Genomic DNA, 17039 nt, shown 5'->3' on the forward strand with positions numbered 1-17039 from the left:
ACGAGTGGACCGGATGAAGAAGAGCTGATGATCCTCGAGCACTGTTAACATGTCTGTTCTGTTTACATGATTACACTTCAGATGCACTGATGGAGGATACACACACACACACACTCATACCTGCAAACGCATTATAATAGAAGGCAAGTCATATCATGTTTGCTCATGTTTACATGAATTTGTCATTATCCGCGGTCACGGTCACATGCTATTAATTCACGCATTCCTCAGCTCTAGTGCGCGTGACCTGTAGATCAAAACTACGGACGCGCGCTTCGAGAGAAAATTAGCCATATTTGCAGGAGGGGGGCCTTTAAAAGACGAAATGCGCGTGCGTTAAATGGCTGACAGATTATGGAGATAAACTTTATAATCGCCACTAGGCCGCATTTACTATTGTAAACAGATCAATGTGGCGTCGCTCCTCGAAGTCTCGCGAGAACGCGTCACGTGGTGAGATCTGTCGTCTCGCGTCGTCCAATAAAATGACGCGGTTTCCGCTGCGCTCTTATTTCACCCTCAGACTGAGAGAGACGCGCAGCTCGAGTTCGACGCGCAACGCTTTCACACACACGGACGAAAACTCAAACCGACACGTTTCATTTTAAAGCAACGTTTACGTTTTGTGGAATAAACCGTTTTTCTTTCATTTTTTTTTGTCAAAGTTATAAGTCTGACCGACCGGCGTCGAGAGAGGAATCACCGGACACGAGCATCGCGAGCACGAGCAACATACCGGCAAACAAAGAACCCTGTTTTAGCGCGAGATCAACCTTCACCACTCGTTAGTTATGAGTCATGTGGCCGTCGAGAATGTACACGGTCTAGACCAGCAGGTGAGCCGGGGTCCATCGCGGGGTTTCTGGCTGTTTCGGGCGGGTTGAGGTGACGCTGAAGCCGCGCTGCGTGTTTAAGATGGAGGCGCTGCTGTCGATGCGCGGATGATGGCGGAGATGCGGCGCGTCGGAACGCGGAGCGTTTATTCGTCACGCGCGGCTGCGTTTCATCGCAGTGTTCATGTGATGCTTCATTAAAGGGTTTCGGGAGGACTGCGTGTTTCGTATTTGGATGTTTGTGTAGATTATGATGTCGTTCGGACACGTTAAATCCAGCGAGGGGAAACTTTAATCTGGTGGATTTTAGAGCCGCTCGGGCCTGTTGTTTAGCTGCTTCTGGGCCTTTGTCTGACCAGTTCCCCGTTTCTCTGCTTTTGCTATAACATTTTATATTCGCTGTCATTTCATGTCTTAACGGAATTTATTCTGTACGTTAGATGAACGCAAACAGACACGAATATCTCGACTGAAGCATTCAGAATCTTCTAAGAGCTTATTAATATAATGTGACAAGTCATTAATAATCAATAATCTGTTTAGTTAGTGTTGAATTAAAGGCATGACGCGTGTTAAAGTTGTGTTGTAAATGTTAGTGGCGTAATTTACCTCAGAGACGCTCGGCTTTTATTCTGTCTTTTTTGACTCGGGTTTCGGTTTTTTAATTGGGATGTGGCGGTATTTATTTCTGTTTATCAGCTCTGTGTTTGACATTCAGTTGTATAATCCAATTTACAACTTACTTTACAGGAAGGGTTCGAGTAAATTTTAGTTTTTTGGTGGACGTTTAATTATACATTTGTTTGTCCTCCGTGATCTTTTGTGCTGAATGAGCTCGAGCTCTCGCGCGCCCTCTGCCGGAAGTGACGTTGTTCGCTCTTCTCAATGACCCGGTTCAGGTGTTAATGTTTTTTTTCAACAGTGTCTCGTTTCTCTTTCAGCTCGCTGTGCTAGACTTGAACAACGCTGACGGAATCCCTGGAAGTGAGTATCTGCATCTTAGACCAGTTTCAGCTCTGACATCTTGTTTAATCGAGGCATTCAAGCCCAGGAAGTAGATTTGCCTCTAGATGAAGTAATGTGTGTGTGTTTGCCATGCTAACAAAGCCTGTCCTTCACCAGGGCGTTACATTCCACCTCATTTAAGGAACAAAGAAGGTCCCAAAAACGGTACGTACACCTCTGAGCTTCTGATGGTAAAGTCCCAGTTCACATCTATAATGATAGATTCTCTTAAAAATCTTCTTAAATGTAAAAGATTAGCAGTCCACCACAATAACGAATCACTTTCAGAACAATTTTTTTCCAGTTGATGAACGATAAAAACACTAAACACAATCAGAACCCGTCCGAGCTTTATCCAGCTTCTAATAACCCGTGTTCTCGAGTGCAGAAGTGGACGCTAATGTACAGTCGTCAACATCTGAGGATCAACACCTTTCATCAAAGTTAGTCTAAGAACACCTTTGAGCTCTTCTGATCAGTGTTGACGACTGTAGTTATTCTTCAGTTATCACTGTTTGTGTGAGCCATCTTTAGGCCTCGCTGAACAAGTTGTAATTGTCTAACATTAAATCTGCCATGTTTGTGTTTTACATTTGTGGTTCAGCATGTCTGTAGGGATACCAGTGTGTGACGTCATCTTCATGATGTTCATGTTGCACGGTTCAGTTCACATCCAGTGGTCTTCCACTGGCGTTCCGGCTCACTTTACCCCCTCATCCATGTTTTGTCCAATGACACGAGTGATCTGTGCTGGCATGTAAAGCAATAAAATGCTTCTGAAACTCTACCAAAGCTTGTCTGAAACGCATTGGCCGTGTCTCCCCGACCCTTGACCTCTAGTCCTCCTGACTACACGTTTTTTCTCTTAGCAGGAGCTTACTCCTCTGGTAGACAGAGCGGTTTCTCAGTGGCACCCGGAAGCTGTAAGTGTCTACTCTGACAGCCTTGGCTAAGAGAAACTTTGAGGGAAAGATGCTCAGATATGCATGATTCCACAGCTAATTCTCAGCACACACTTGGAATCGTAACTAACAGGTTATTTTGGCATTTGTTTCCAAGATGGCGTGCACAGGCTTTAAGATCACTCCGACTCGGACACATTTGCTTTGCTTTAATTTCTGCAATTTGCAAACCCTTCCAGCGCAGTGGGTCTGATGACTTCCTGCTGGCTGAGGAGTGGAGTTCCTGCTTGACTAACTGCTTGCGTGTGCCTCTCCGCCCCAGAATGCCCCTCTCTCGTCTGCAGACCGGAGACGTGTGCCTGCGGTCTCAATAACCCGTGCTCTCCTCTCCCTCAGATTCTCCAGGAGGATGGGATAACGGGCGCAGCAACGGCTTCGTGAACGGCTTCCACGACGGCTCCCGTATGAACGGAGGGAACGGGTTCGGGCGCGGGCCGATGCGCACCGACCGCGGGGGAAGAGGAGGGTTCAGGGGCAAACCCGGCGGATCCTTCAACCCCATCCAGACTCTGCAGAGCGCAGGCATGTCTTATGACCTCTGACCTCAATCATAATCACACACTGTTGGCTCGTTGGCCAGAGGAGAACTGAGCGACTGAGATTCTCCTGAGGGTTTTCCTCCATTCTGTCTCTGATGGAGTTTTAGTTCCTCTGTCTTGCTTAGTTGAGGACATTTAATATTCAACAATATTATTGATCTCCTGCAATAATCGAGATCTCCGTCCATCGAGCTGGACGATGACATCACTGTTTTCTTCAGATTGGCTATATATATAAATTAAGTTAACGTTTTTTACAGCAAAAATTAACCATCACTGAATATTTAAAGGAGACATATCATGAAAATCTGACTCTTCCCGTGTTGAAGTGCTGTAATCCGGTGCTTCTACCGACACAGAAAACATGAAAGTGAAACCCAGTGACTGTGTTCTGGTGAGCCTTTCTCTGCAAGCATGTCAGAAAATAAGTCGATCAGATTTCTTCCCCTTCTGACGTATGAAGAGGATCTTATTATAATATTACCGGCCCTTAATCTGCACGTTTACACACACCAGCCGACATTTGGTTTCACAAGCGACGACAGAGACCAGTTCTAACACAATGATAAAGATCCAGCAAAGCCTGAAACTGTTCTGTCGGGGAACTGTCAACTTTAGTGTAAAGTTAAACATGATGAGATGATCAATGTCACTCCTCAACAACTACATAATGTCTCCACTAACATTGAAGCGTCCAGGTTCAGTCTGACAGTCGCAGGTCTCTCCGTAAGGGGCACATGTCATCTTTACGCTGAACTGTGACGCCGGTTTCTTCTGGAAACAAACTTTGTTGTATTATATTCTGGTTTTCTCTGTAAAGCTGCTTTGAAATCTGTTGTAAAAAGCGCTATATAAATGTGAGTTGACTTGCGTCACCTGCTGTGTTCTGATGCGAGTGTGTGTTTGGTTATGACAGATGGCGGTGGGTGGAACGCCCCAAAAGACGCCGCCTACAACAGCTTCGGTGGGCGCTCTGACCGGGGCAAGTCCTCTTTCTTCAACGACCGCGGATCATCTTCCAGGGGCCGGTAAGACCTGTATTCCTCTTTAGCATGTTAGCTAGCAGAAGTCTGTAGCTCCTAGCTTTAGCTACAGTAATCCGGATACATTTGAAAACCGTTTTTGTTTGAAAGCGTTCTCTGTCCACACCAGGACTTTCAGGCGTTTCAGTGTGGATGAGAAACTCCTGGAAACGCCTGAAAACGCTAAATTCCCCTTTACTGCGCATGCGTAACCCCTCACAGAGCTCGCTGAGATGCAGACCGGAACAGTTATCACGCAATTCTTCTGACAGGATCATTGTATTTAGCAGAATATCTCCGCGCTCACTGATGCGTCCAGCTCTCAGTCGCTGTGTTTGGTCTGAAACGCGAGCGCTAATGTTCCACCGCAGGACAGCAGATGTGAGTGAGTTCTGTCGTCTGTGCAGGACTGAGATATGAAGAGTGACATCAGCCGTGTGAAAGTGAACGGCACATAACACGCACATTACCAGTATAAACATGAATATCTATTGGTACAATATGCGTCACATGACTAAACTTACATCATCGGTTTTAAAAGCCTCCATTTTGACAGTCCGAAAACGTTCAAATTGATCCACTTTGGAGAGCGTTTTCATTAATAAAGCGGAGGACGGAAGGACAAAACAGAAAGAAACGTTTTCAAACGTAAGTGTGTTAGTGTGGACACGGCCTGACGCATGTGTGTTCGGCAGGTACGAGCGCGGCGGGTTCGGTGGCGGTGGGAACAGCCGATGGGGAGAAGACTCCCGGGATGAAGAGGACTGGTCCAAACCACTGCCTCCCAACGAGCGCCAGGAACAGTGAGTTCCCGAACCCTCAAACACACATCCTGTTTCCTATGTGTCAAGTAGTTTTTTTTTCCTCCATTTAAGCAATTTCATTTTCCCTTTTTGTTTCTAATGGCTAATAGAATGTTTAATAATTCATCAAAAGGCGACGGAATGAGGTAGTTATGGTGTTCATATGTGCTAATCTTGCACATGCATCCATTGATATGAACTGGACGTTGCATATGGGGTTAAACCCAGAGTGGTGTGTTTCCTGACGCTTGTTTTCCGGTTTCCTCGCAGTGAGCTGTTCGCTGCCAGCAACACCGGGATTAACTTTGAGAAATATGACGACATTCCTGTTGAAGCCACAGGCCAGAACTGCCCACAGCACATCGAGAGTGTGAGTGTCCTAATGAAGATCTTGGCAGAGTTCAACTGGAAATCAGTGGTTTCTAGGGATGCACGATAACTCGGCCACCGTATCGGTATCAGCTGATGTATCTCCACTTTTAATGTTATCGATATCAGTCCAATAAAAAAATTGTCCGATTATATTAAAGCTGATTAATAACGTCTTCATCCGAGACACTTCAGATGCGATTTTTAATTGCTCGAAATATAATTGGAATCACTTAAGAAAAGGAAAGTGCATATTGGCTACATAAAACCATGAGAACATTATAATGTGTGTTTGGGACATGGACTTCAGTGGTGAGACTTGTTGTTGTAATCAGGCTGTCAAAAAAGATATTAGAATTTGAATTTAAACTAATCAGCCAATATATCGTTATCGGCTTTCAAATATAAAGATTTATCGGTATCCTCAAATGTTCATCGGTGTATCCCTGATGGTTTGAATTTAACAGCTTTGTGTGTTTTGGTGATAGTTCCAGGATTTGGAGATGGGCGAGATCATTATGGGTAACATCGCCCTGAGCCGCTACACACGACCCACTCCGGTCCAGAAGTACGCCATTCCCATCATCAAGTCCAAGAGGGATCTGATGGCGTGTGCACAGACAGGTCAGACATCAGCTCCGTGTTTCAACGTGTGTGTGTGTTTGGTACACTGCTCTTGATTGACACCTGTGTCTGTGACTGTAGGCTCTGGTAAGACCGCAGCGTTCCTGTTGCCGGTTCTGAGCCAGATCTACACCGAGGGCCCAGGAGAAGCGCTGCAGGCGGCCAAGAACAGCGCTCAGGTACCGACTCGGTCTGGGAATAGCTCAAAAAAGGGAAACTTGTTGCCCATCTTAACTGGGTGTGTTCTTGTCCTCAGGAAAATGGGAAATATGGCCGCCGTAAGCAGTATCCCATCTCTCTGGTGTTAGCTCCGACAAGAGAACTGGCGCTCCAGATCTACGACGAGGCCAGGAAGGTAATCAGCCACCCAACCAGAACTAGAGTCGGGAATCAAACCCATTCAGATTCTGGAATCGAATACTTGTTGTAATTCCGATTCCTCTTATCGATTCCTTTGTGAGCATTTCAATGACTTAAACAGTCGTCTGACGCTTGAATGGTTTAATTCAGGGATCTCAAACTCAATTCCTGGAGGGCCACAGCTCTGCACAGTTTTGCTCCAACCCTAATCAAACACACCTGATCCAGCTAATCAAGGTCTTCAGGATGACGAGAAACTTTCTTGCAGGTGTGAGTTGTGGCCCTCCAGGAATTGAGTTTGAGACCACTGGTTTAATGTGTGTCAGTGTATTGGATCTGCTCTTAAAGTGACCGCAGCCTAATATTGTGTACATTAGTTCGGCTAGTTGTTTTTCTATGGTGTTTTTAAACCACAGGTAAACGTTCCTTGTGTTAGTGTTCTTTAGACTGTTGATTTCGGTTCATGATATTCAGATACAATTATATGTTTTGCAGTAAGACTAAATGTGAATGTTGTTTTTTTTTATACCTTGTTGGAATCGATAAGTGGAATCGTTCAAACTAAAATGATTCCCAACTCTAACCAGAACACGATCTCATTAGATTCCGCTCAGTCTAACCCTGGTGTTTCCTCTAGTTTGCGTATCGCTCTCTGGTGCGGCCCTGTGTGGTGTACGGCGGCGCTGATATCGGCCAGCAGATCCGGGATCTGGAGCGAGGCTGTCATCTGCTCGTGGCCACGCCAGGCCGACTCGTGGACATGATGGAGCGGGGCAAGATCGGCATGGACTACTGCAAGTACGTCAAGCATCTGCCCATGTGACCCTGGCCAAAAAAACACTCGCAAGGGTCAAGTTTTTTAAATGTATAAATCATCTTGAAAGCTGATTAAATAAGCTTTCCATTGATGTATGATTTGTGAGGATATTAATATTTGGCCGCAGTAAAATCTGTAATCTGAGGGTGCAAGAAATCGAAACCTTGACAAAATGGCCTTTAAAGTTCTCCATTTATGTTTGTGATTTTGCTGCATCCACTCACAAAAATACATTTATGTATTTATGGTAGGAAATTTACTAAATCTTCATGGAACATGATCTTTGCTTAATAGCCTAATGATTTTTGGCATAAAAAGAAAAATCTGTAATTTTGACCCATAGTGTATTGTTGGCTATTGCCACAGATAAACCCGTGCGACTCGTGACTGGTTTACTGGTCCAGGGTCACATTTACCCCTCCATCTTCATCTCTGTTTGTGGCTTGACCTTGAGCTGTGCTGCTGTCACTAGTTACCTAGTTCTGGACGAAGCGGACCGGATGCTGGACATGGGCTTCGAGCCGCAGATTCGGCGTATCGTGGAGCAGGACACCATGCCTCCCAAAGGCCTTCGCCAGACCATGATGTTCAGCGCCACCTTCCCCAAGGAGATCCAGGTGAGTCTCCAGGATGTCTTGTCATAGACACATTTGCTGCGTCTCAATTCACACACTTAAACTGCGCCCTAAAAGTATGTACTTTTTGTGAAGAACAAGTAGATGCGTTAGTGTATCAGAAGAGTAGACCAGCTTTAGGACACATGATCACGTCATACAATTGTGTGTTTAGCGGTTGCTCTGTCACAGTAAACTGACCTGTCAATCATCTTATCACTCATCACAGTAAACTGACCCGTCAATCATCTCATCACAGTAAACTGACCTGTCAATCATCTCATCACAGTAAACTGACCTGTCAATCATCTCATCAGAGTAAACTGACCTGTCAATCATCTCATCACAGTAAACTGACCTGTCAATCATCTCATCACAGTAAACTGACCTGTCAATCATCTCATCAGAGTAAACTGACCTGTCAATCATCTCATCACAGTAAACTGACCTGTCAATCATCTCATCACAGTAAACTGACCTGTCAATCATCTCATCACAGTAGACTGACCTGTCAATCATCTTGTCAGAGATAAAATCCTCCATTTCCTCCCGTATCGGAGAGAAGTGCAGAATCGTGTTGATCTGCAGTCGCGGGTCTTTCATGCGGAGACTCTCCTCATATTAATGCATAATGATGTATTTAAACCTTAATGGCCGAACGGATCTTTATAAAAGTCCACATTATTGCAGATGAAATATAACACGGATAACATTAAACATTTTATTATCAGGTTAAACTTTAATTAGTCACTCAAACCTTTATCTAAACCTCTCTCCGTCGGTCGCGCATGTCCGCCATGTTTTGTAGTTTAACTCTTTTTACTCGTGTTTGTAGTTCCTCAAGTGCAGTGGGTTGTGGGTAATATTAGCTGTTAGAGTGAGACGGATCCACGCTTAAAATCCACCAGGAATAGTAGACGATCCGGGACTTCTGGCACACTCTCTTAATCACAGCATACTTTGGGACTCTTATATTAATCTCGCATGCGGTCCGGAGGGATGCTGGACGTGAGACTCCGGGATACGGGTTCTTGGACCTTTAGTTATGGTGTTTTGTTTCTTAGATCTTGGCTCGTGACTTCCTGGAGGAGTACATCTTCCTGGCTGTGGGCCGGGTCGGCTCCACCTCGGAGAACATCACACAGAAGGTGGTGTGGGTTGAGGAGAACGACAAGAGGTCCTTCCTGCTTGACTTGCTCAACGCCACAGGTACGTTCGTCTGCACATGGCCCCTGATCATCAACAGTTGTGGTCCGTCTATATGACCATGATGGCACACGGCTCTTCACATGGGCTGTCACGAGGAGATGAAGCTAAAGTAATCTCTCCTGAGCTCTTTTGGGGTTGAGGATATGAAATGGCCCTTTAAACATCAGTATAATGACATCCAGGTTCAGTGAGATCAGGTATAGATGTAGTCACCTATAGTTATTAGCACTTTATATAATGCAGATTTCAGCTCTAAAAAGACATTAGTAAACAGTAATTATTCAGTTGAAGTCAGATCAGTGTATGTTTGGCTCAATAACAGTGTAAAGTACATCACTTATAAAATGAGTTCAGCTGTCAAGCAGATCTGCATAAGACTGTGATGTCATCGACCAGCTCTCGTCCAATAGCGTCAGTGCAGACATTAATGTTGCTGAGTATGAAGGTTTTCCGATGCTTTAGATGTTCAGTAGCGGCACATTTGTACGGTCCTCCCATAGTGCAGTAGAGCTTCATCTGAACCCATGTATACCATATCTAGAATGAAACTGATATTTGTTGAAGCTCATCATAAGGTCTGATTCTATTTAGTTATTCCGAGTGAGGTTCAGGACAATACGGGGGAGAACGTAGAAAAACCTGGTGAGTAGAGACGTTTATCTCTCCACTGGACGTGGAACAAATGCAAGTCTCATCTCACCTCTTTATTTTGCTTGAACATTGTTTGTTTTCCAACCCCTTTCGCCATGTCAAGAGATCTGTGTTCTCGTGTGGTGTTAGGATCTTTACTTCATGTTTTACCCCCCACCCCCCCACCCCCCATAGTCATGCTCCTTTCCAGTGGTTGGTTCCTTCAGCTGGATCTGTGCATGAAGTGTGTGTGCAGTGCTGAACTGGGGTGTGTTTCCCCAAAGCATCGTTAGCCAACTATAGTCGCAAGTTCCGTCGTTATCAACCGTCCAACGAGTGTGTGTTTCCCCAAACCATCGTTCTAACGAACATTCGGAAACAGCATCGCAGAGGTGTGTGTGTGACGACAGATCTCGACCTGCGGTTACAAGCAGTTTCTAGTTTTCATGTGGACTCAATAAATCCTGATCTTGAGCAGAATAATCAAGCTGATGTTCAGTGCAATCTATATCTGTTATTTAGCATACATACAAGTGTCATTTACGTCGTGTTGAAGAGTGCGCGTGTGTGAACGAGCTCTAGTGCGCAAGAACGAGTCTATGAGTGAATCTGGAAATAAAGCAAAATAACAGAGAAATGAGAAATATTCCTCAGATGCCATGTGTAATTTATAGCAAAACATCTCGCGTTAACTCGATCTCAAACAGATTCATTAACAGCAGTTATTACTCAACACCTGAGTGACATCATTAACCAACGGTTGAACGACCAACTCCCGACAATACGGGAAACGGTCGTGATTGGCTAGTTGATTTCTCTCAGCGATGGACCGTACTATAGCAGTGACGCCGCGAGTTACGGCGCTGTACGGGAAACACACTCCTGTAAAGTCACATGACTGCTGTGGTCTATCTGCGTTTAGCAGGACAGCACATTGAGGTTCAGCATTGGCTTTAACTGCACTAGTCTTAAGTTTAACGTAAAGTTCACTTCTATGAGATCCAAATGCTTGTCACTTCCTGTTAGCCCATCATTAGCTTCTGCTCCCGCTGAAGGGCTTCATCAGGTGTTCATCGTCTTCATCTCGTCCATTAGGTAAAGAATCTCTGACTTTGGTGTTTGTTGAGACCAAAAAGGGAGCGGACGCTCTGGAGGACTTCCTGTACCGTGAGGGATACGCGTGCACCAGCATCCACGGGGACCGTTCCCAGCGGGACCGAGAGGAGGCGCTGCACCAGTTCCGGTCCGGGAGATGCCCCATCCTCGTGGCCACCGCCGTACGTGGCTTTCCTTCCTCCGTGTGTGTGTGTGTGTGTGTGTGTGTGTGTGTGTGTGTGAAAGGGCTCATCGGATGCAGGATTCACTTTTATTTAACAATATAGAGTTTCACAGCAGCTTTACAGTGAAAACAGGAGATTACAGTAACAGAGATTAGGCTTTACAGCAGATCTAGAGTAAAGTTATTGTCCAGATAAAGTTAGCTTTGATTGATTCACTTGCGTTGTAAAGATCATGAGTTAAGACCCTAAAGAATCTCCAGCCTGTGTAAAGTGTGCATGCGAGCCCTGTCTGAGTGCTGTGCCGGTCTCACGCTCTCGTCCCACAGGTGGCTGCTCGCGGCCTCGACATCTCCAACGTCAAGCACGTCATCAACTTCGACCTGCCCAGTGACATCGAGGAATACGTCCATCGCATCGGGCGTACCGGGCGTGTGGGCAACCTGGGTAATTATGACATCATCATTGATACACTTGCATGTACACCACCAGTCAAACGTTCTGGAAGTCTCTTCTGCTCACCAAGGCTGCGTTTATTTGATTACAAATACAATAAAAGAACAGCTATATTGTTAAATATTAATATAATGTAGTAAACTGTTTTCAACACTGATAATAATCATAATGTTTCTTAATCATCATATTAGAGTGATTTGTGAAGGATCATGTGACACTGAAGACTGGAGTAATGATGCTGAACATTCAGCTTTGATCACAGGAGTAAATTACACTTTACTGTATATTCACATAGAGAACAGATGATTTACATTATAATAATCACAATATTGCTTTTTTTTTTGTGCTTTTTGTTTTATCATATAATGGCAGCCTTGGTGAGCAGAAGAGACTACTTTTAAAAACATTATCAGTCTATAGTTTGGGATGGGTAAGATTAGTAGTGTAGCGGTTCTCTGCTGGGTAGTGCGTGACGTTCCCAGTCTCACTCGGCCTCTGGTTTGCTCGTCTCAGGTCTCGCTACATCATTCTTCAACGATAAGAACGGCAACATCACGAAGGACCTGCTGGACATCCTGGTGGAGGCGAAGCAGGAAGTGCCGTCGTGGCTGGAGAGCCTGGCGTACGAACACCAGCACAAGAGCAGCACCCGCGGGCGCTCCAAGAGGTCAGCACCTACACACACACCCCTTCACCTACACACACACACCCCTTCACCTACACACACCTACAACTACACACACACCCCTACACATACACACACCTGCCCTCATGCACACCTATCCACACACACCTGTCCTCATACACACACACCTTCCCTTACGCCTGCTTCAGATTACACCAGTTATGATAGTCACTGTCAGATTGTGTGACTCTGACTCCTAAAATCTTGTCATGGACCAGAAACATGTCCGACTACACGTTGCCCGTCATGTGTGCGGTCTCTCAGAACGGTGTGATCTGAAGCGGCGTCACTCAGGAGTGCTGACGGTCTGCTGGACTCCTCATTAAACTGATCCTGTGTTCCTCAGGTTCTCCGGTGGGTTCGGAGCCAGAGACTACCGTCAGACCAGCAACAGCACCAGCAGCGGCGGCTTCGGCAGTCGGGGGGGCCGCAGCACTGGGGGCCACGGCGGGAACCGCGGGTTCGGTGGTGGTGGCGGTAAGGCTCTTTCATTCAGGCACTCCTCAAGGGAAGGGCTTTAATCTCGGATATACAGTCGTCAACATCTGGAGTGGAGACTAAAACCTAAAAGTTAGAACGAGACCCGTTCTGAATGTTGACGACTGTATTCTCCAGTCTAGTTGCATGACAGCAGGGCTCGACGTTACCGCTTGTCCGGGGGAAGTGGATTTTTTACTTCCCGACAGGACATGAAGCCTGATTAGAACGTCAATAACAAAACAATAACTGGGGAATCACTAAAATGAGAGAATGATTCTGATTTATTGTGAGTTGCGATCTATAGTGGATGATGGAGGTGATGCTGACGGTGTGCTCGACTCGTTTAAATGACAATGACTCGCTCATTAAGGCGGTCACCTGCTGCCACCTACTGGCGGTTTAGTTTCGTGTTTGTTCTTTATATATTTAAAACAATCTCGTAACTTTAATGCAGTTGTCATTTTTTCAGTGTAAATGACTTAATTTGATCAGCCCTACCGAGGCTAACAGCCCTATAGTGTCTTATTATGCTAATTTAATGATCAAGTTTAGGAATGTAAAATGAAAGATGAAGTGCATATTTAATAAGATTGGGGGGGGAAATGCCCCTTAAAGTTTCCAATAGTACAATATGCGGATTTAAATATCAAAGCTGATTGAACAATGATGAATATTGCTTCAGAAGAATCATTAACAACACACACACACACACACACACACACACACACACACACACACACAAAAAAAAATTCCGGACAAGCAACTTTTTTGCTCGGACAAGTGAATGACAGATTAGTTGGCCTTTATCTAACCAGGCAAGTCACTTAAGTTATTTATAACAGCCTGGCAGAAGGTCAAATCTCCTGAAAGACATACTGACATATTACAATACACACACATTCTCCCTCATAAACTCCCTAATAGTTAAATGTAGAGCTTGAAATGACTCTTGCAGCACATTCTAATCATTAGGAGCAGCAAAAGCAGAAGTTGAGTCTCCTTTATTTATCCAGCGCTTTACACCAGCGTTTCAGAGCCGCTTTACGGAGATCACAGGCAATAATGCAACCGACAATAGCGTCTCAGTCCAGCTTAAGCTCAGTGATGCTTCATTGTGTGTGTGTGTGTGTGTGTCCTCAGGTGGCTTTGGGAACTTCTACAGCAGCGACGGCTATGGAGGGAACTACTCTCAGGTGGACTGGTGGGGTAACTGAGACTCCGCCCCCTCCTCCACCCTCACCCCACCCACGCCCCATTACAGTGATCACATGCCAAACTCACTGAACGGAAACCACATGATGTACCATAGCCAGACTATATACCCTGTGTAGCTTTGAAGAACTTTGCAGTACATTACCAGCTGTGATTCTCTGACCCCACCTGGAGAGGCTTTCGCCCCGTGGGATTCTGGGACGCCATCGAGCGAAGGCTTGACCGTAGCAGAAAGCAGTGTCCCGAACCCGTGCCGAAGCGGAACCGAGTTTGCGTTAGATTCCCGGACTCTAGTTTTCCACTACATCTCATTTCTTTCTACTAAATGAGAATCATTCGTTTGTTAATGTACTGTGCCTTTAAATTTATACTCGCTGTGTTTGGTTTGTTTTTCTTCTTCTTTTAAATGTCTGGCTGACAGGTGTTTCCCCCCTTTTCTTTCTTTCTCTCTTCGTTTTCTCCCCCAAATGACTCTTTTTTGTTTTGGATGGTATAACAAAATAAGCTTGGATGTAATCAAACCTTGGCAAACTCTGGGATGGTCTGTCACAACCTCGTTTTGAACTGAAATTTCTAGTGGGGGGTCGCCAGTGCTGATGTCACATGGGCCTGACCCCTACGACCCCGCCCCCCCTCCCCCCACCCCTCGATTGGCTCGTGCCCTCTTGTGTGGTAAAACCGCATCGCAAGGGAGTTAAAATATCGAATGCTTGCTCACTCTATCCTGGAGAGGTATCTATAAGAGACTGTCGTCTTCTGAGAAAAGAAACCAAGCCATTCCAGTATATGATCTTAAATTTGATTGTGCTGAACCGTGTCTGCCTCCGCCACTCCGCCGTGTAACTCTACCATTGAGGCAGCTAAGCTAGTTCACTGACACACACACACACACACACACACACTAGCTGTTTAGTGGTGTTGGATTACTTTATTTCATTTGTTTTCTTTGGAAATATTAGGATGTAGCGATTGGATTAACTTTTTATCCTACAAAACCCATTCTTGAAGTTGATAATGGGAGGCTTGTGGCGATTCCGTAGCGAAGAGTTCATACGGCTACTCGAGGACCACGCCGTCAGAGCGACTGGCCCTAGCGCCCGGCTCGTCTCTGGAGAAATCCGCATGCTAGTGTTCTTGTTTTTTGGTCAAGGAGATTTTCAAATCGATTTCTGCAGCAGGCTTTTAACGTACCAGTAACGTTCGTTTTGGTTTTTGTTTTTTTTCTTTCGTTTTTTTTTCTCTTTTTCAAGCTGCGTTGAATTCCGAAAGACATCCTCGGCTTTACACGGCTCCCGCTGGGGTCAGAGTTCAGCGTACACGACAGGGGTGTGGCTTTGGCGTAAAACCAGACTCTCATTGGTTGGTTTCCGTGGCATCCCTGGCCAAAGACAGGTTTCTTTCAAACTCCCACGAGCCCCCACGGCACGGGCCCCGGGCGACTGGGAGGCGTTTAACTGAAGTGCAATAGATTTACTCGAGCGTGTTGTGCCTTTCGACGTGGATTTGAAACGGTGACGTGAAGCGGATGCTTTGACAGTATTGTGTGACTTGATAGCAGTGGTGCTACTTCGGCCCTTCTGTGTTACGCCCTTCAAGTTTTACAAAAGTCGTTTTATTGCACATCTAGGGTTTTATATAAATGTCTTGAGTGCGTGTCCTTAAGCTTCCAAATATTGTGTGTGAAGATAGTGAAAACGCAGCTTGTTTACAAAAGGGGAAGTGTTCTCCAATAGTTAACCAGGATTGATTTGGGACCAGGGGGATTAGCAGTGGGGAATTTAGCTATTTGCACAGATTACTAGATTCTACTTTTGCTGCTAGTTTGTGTAATTTATTAAGCATTTTTGAGAAATATTTATTTTTATAAGCCTAAAAGTGATAGTTTCAAGTAACTTGACCAAAAGACAGTACAAAAACACTGGCACTTGAATGTTGAATGTCACCCGTATGCGTGAAATTTATATTTTTCGGGGTAGTGTGAGCTTTTTAATGTTTACGGTCATTTTGGACTCCGCCAAAATTCGCATCTGTAATTGTCTCGCTGACTAAACGTTTCAATCCGATCAATCGAACTCTGAATTGGCAGCCACGATTTGAACGCTCAACAACCATGCCAAGGTTTGGACAAAGTTACAGAAATATTTTTGTAAATGTGTATCAGTGCAAAGTGTTCAGATTCTCCAGTTGTTTTTCTGTTTGTTTGTTTTTCCGGTATTTATTTTGGTTTTTTTATTTGTGTCTTTACCCCCAGTGAATGTCTGGCACACGGCAATCTTAAGTAACAAGAACATGTGGTTATTCTCTATTGTTGCATTTGCATACTGGGCGCCGGCGCTGTTCTCTGACAGGATTGGCTGAGAGCCTTCCGTTGCAGAAGCCGTTGGAGAGCGTGGATGAGGCTCTGGATCTCCGGATCGTGTGAGAGAACATCGCCCGAGCCCTTAGACTTAGAGTATTTGCTTTACGTACTAGTTTAGAGGCTGTGCACTGCACGAAAAATGAAAATGTGTGTTTATCGTATGATTTTACCAAATTAAAGTTGGAAATTGCAAATACAGAATGTTCTCGTGTGTGTCTTTGCATCTCGCATGACTGAAGACATCGGCTCCCGAGCCTCGTTTGGCTCCCGGAGATTAACCTGTGCCACCTCGGCTTATCTAGGAGTGTGTATTGGTGCGAGTGTTTCTAGAGTTGCACCGGTTGACCGACCATAAATCAGAGTTCCAGTTTGTGCTTCAAACACACGAACGGTTTTAGCCGATCTGTCTCACACACACAGCTTTACACAATTCATTTAAATAAAAAAAAATAGTTTGCATTGATTGAATTCAGTGGTTGCTTCTCATTTCAGATGTTTCCAGATGTTTACGGCCAGTTTGGCCTCTTCTAGAGCACATGAGTTACAGCTGTATTTACATGCAGGTATTTTTAAAGTGTAAGTACAATGTAAAAACATGTACACAATAAGGCCATTGTATCAAATGATTAATTTTAATGTTAGTACATGGTAGTTAAAGCCACTGAATATAAAGTTGGACCTTAAACCACCATCGGCCATGAGACGTCATGGTGCATCACGACCCTTTTCATTTCTCTACAAAACATGGTGTTTTTAAATCAAATAAATCCTTCTAAAGTGTGT

At 45.0% G+C, this 17039-nt stretch overlaps 1 protein-coding gene across 7 annotated transcripts; it reads left to right on the forward strand.

The window, feature by feature from the left end:
* Positions 1 to 491: 491 nt before the first annotated feature.
* ddx3xb (DEAD-box helicase 3 X-linked b) lies at positions 492 to 16457 on the forward strand. 7 transcript variants are annotated; one of them, XM_084425858.1, is made up of 20 exons: positions 492 to 836; positions 1775 to 1817; positions 1956 to 2003; positions 2708 to 2761; positions 3137 to 3322; positions 4256 to 4367; positions 5057 to 5164; positions 5435 to 5534; positions 6022 to 6157; positions 6239 to 6336; positions 6414 to 6512; positions 7155 to 7315; positions 7807 to 7951; positions 9013 to 9157; positions 9749 to 9799; positions 10883 to 11064; positions 11394 to 11511; positions 12034 to 12187; positions 12552 to 12682; positions 13826 to 16457. In XM_084425858.1, the coding sequence occupies exons 1-20, from the start codon at positions 792 to 794 to the stop codon at positions 13897 to 13899; spliced, it is 2190 nt and encodes a 729-aa protein (XP_084281984.1). In that variant the 5' UTR covers positions 492 to 791; the 3' UTR covers positions 13900 to 16457. The 7 variants fall into 7 exon arrangements, with proteins under 7 accessions (XP_084281984.1, XP_084281985.1, XP_084281986.1 ...); XM_084425859.1 differs by having other exon boundaries at positions 2711 to 2761; XM_084425860.1 differs by lacking the exon at positions 9749 to 9799.
* Positions 16458 to 17039: the final 582 nt, after the last annotated feature.

Source organism: Rutilus rutilus (assembly GCF_951802725.1).
Source record: "Rutilus rutilus genome assembly, chromosome: 12".
NCBI lineage: Eukaryota > Metazoa > Chordata > Actinopteri > Cypriniformes > Leuciscidae > Rutilus > Rutilus rutilus.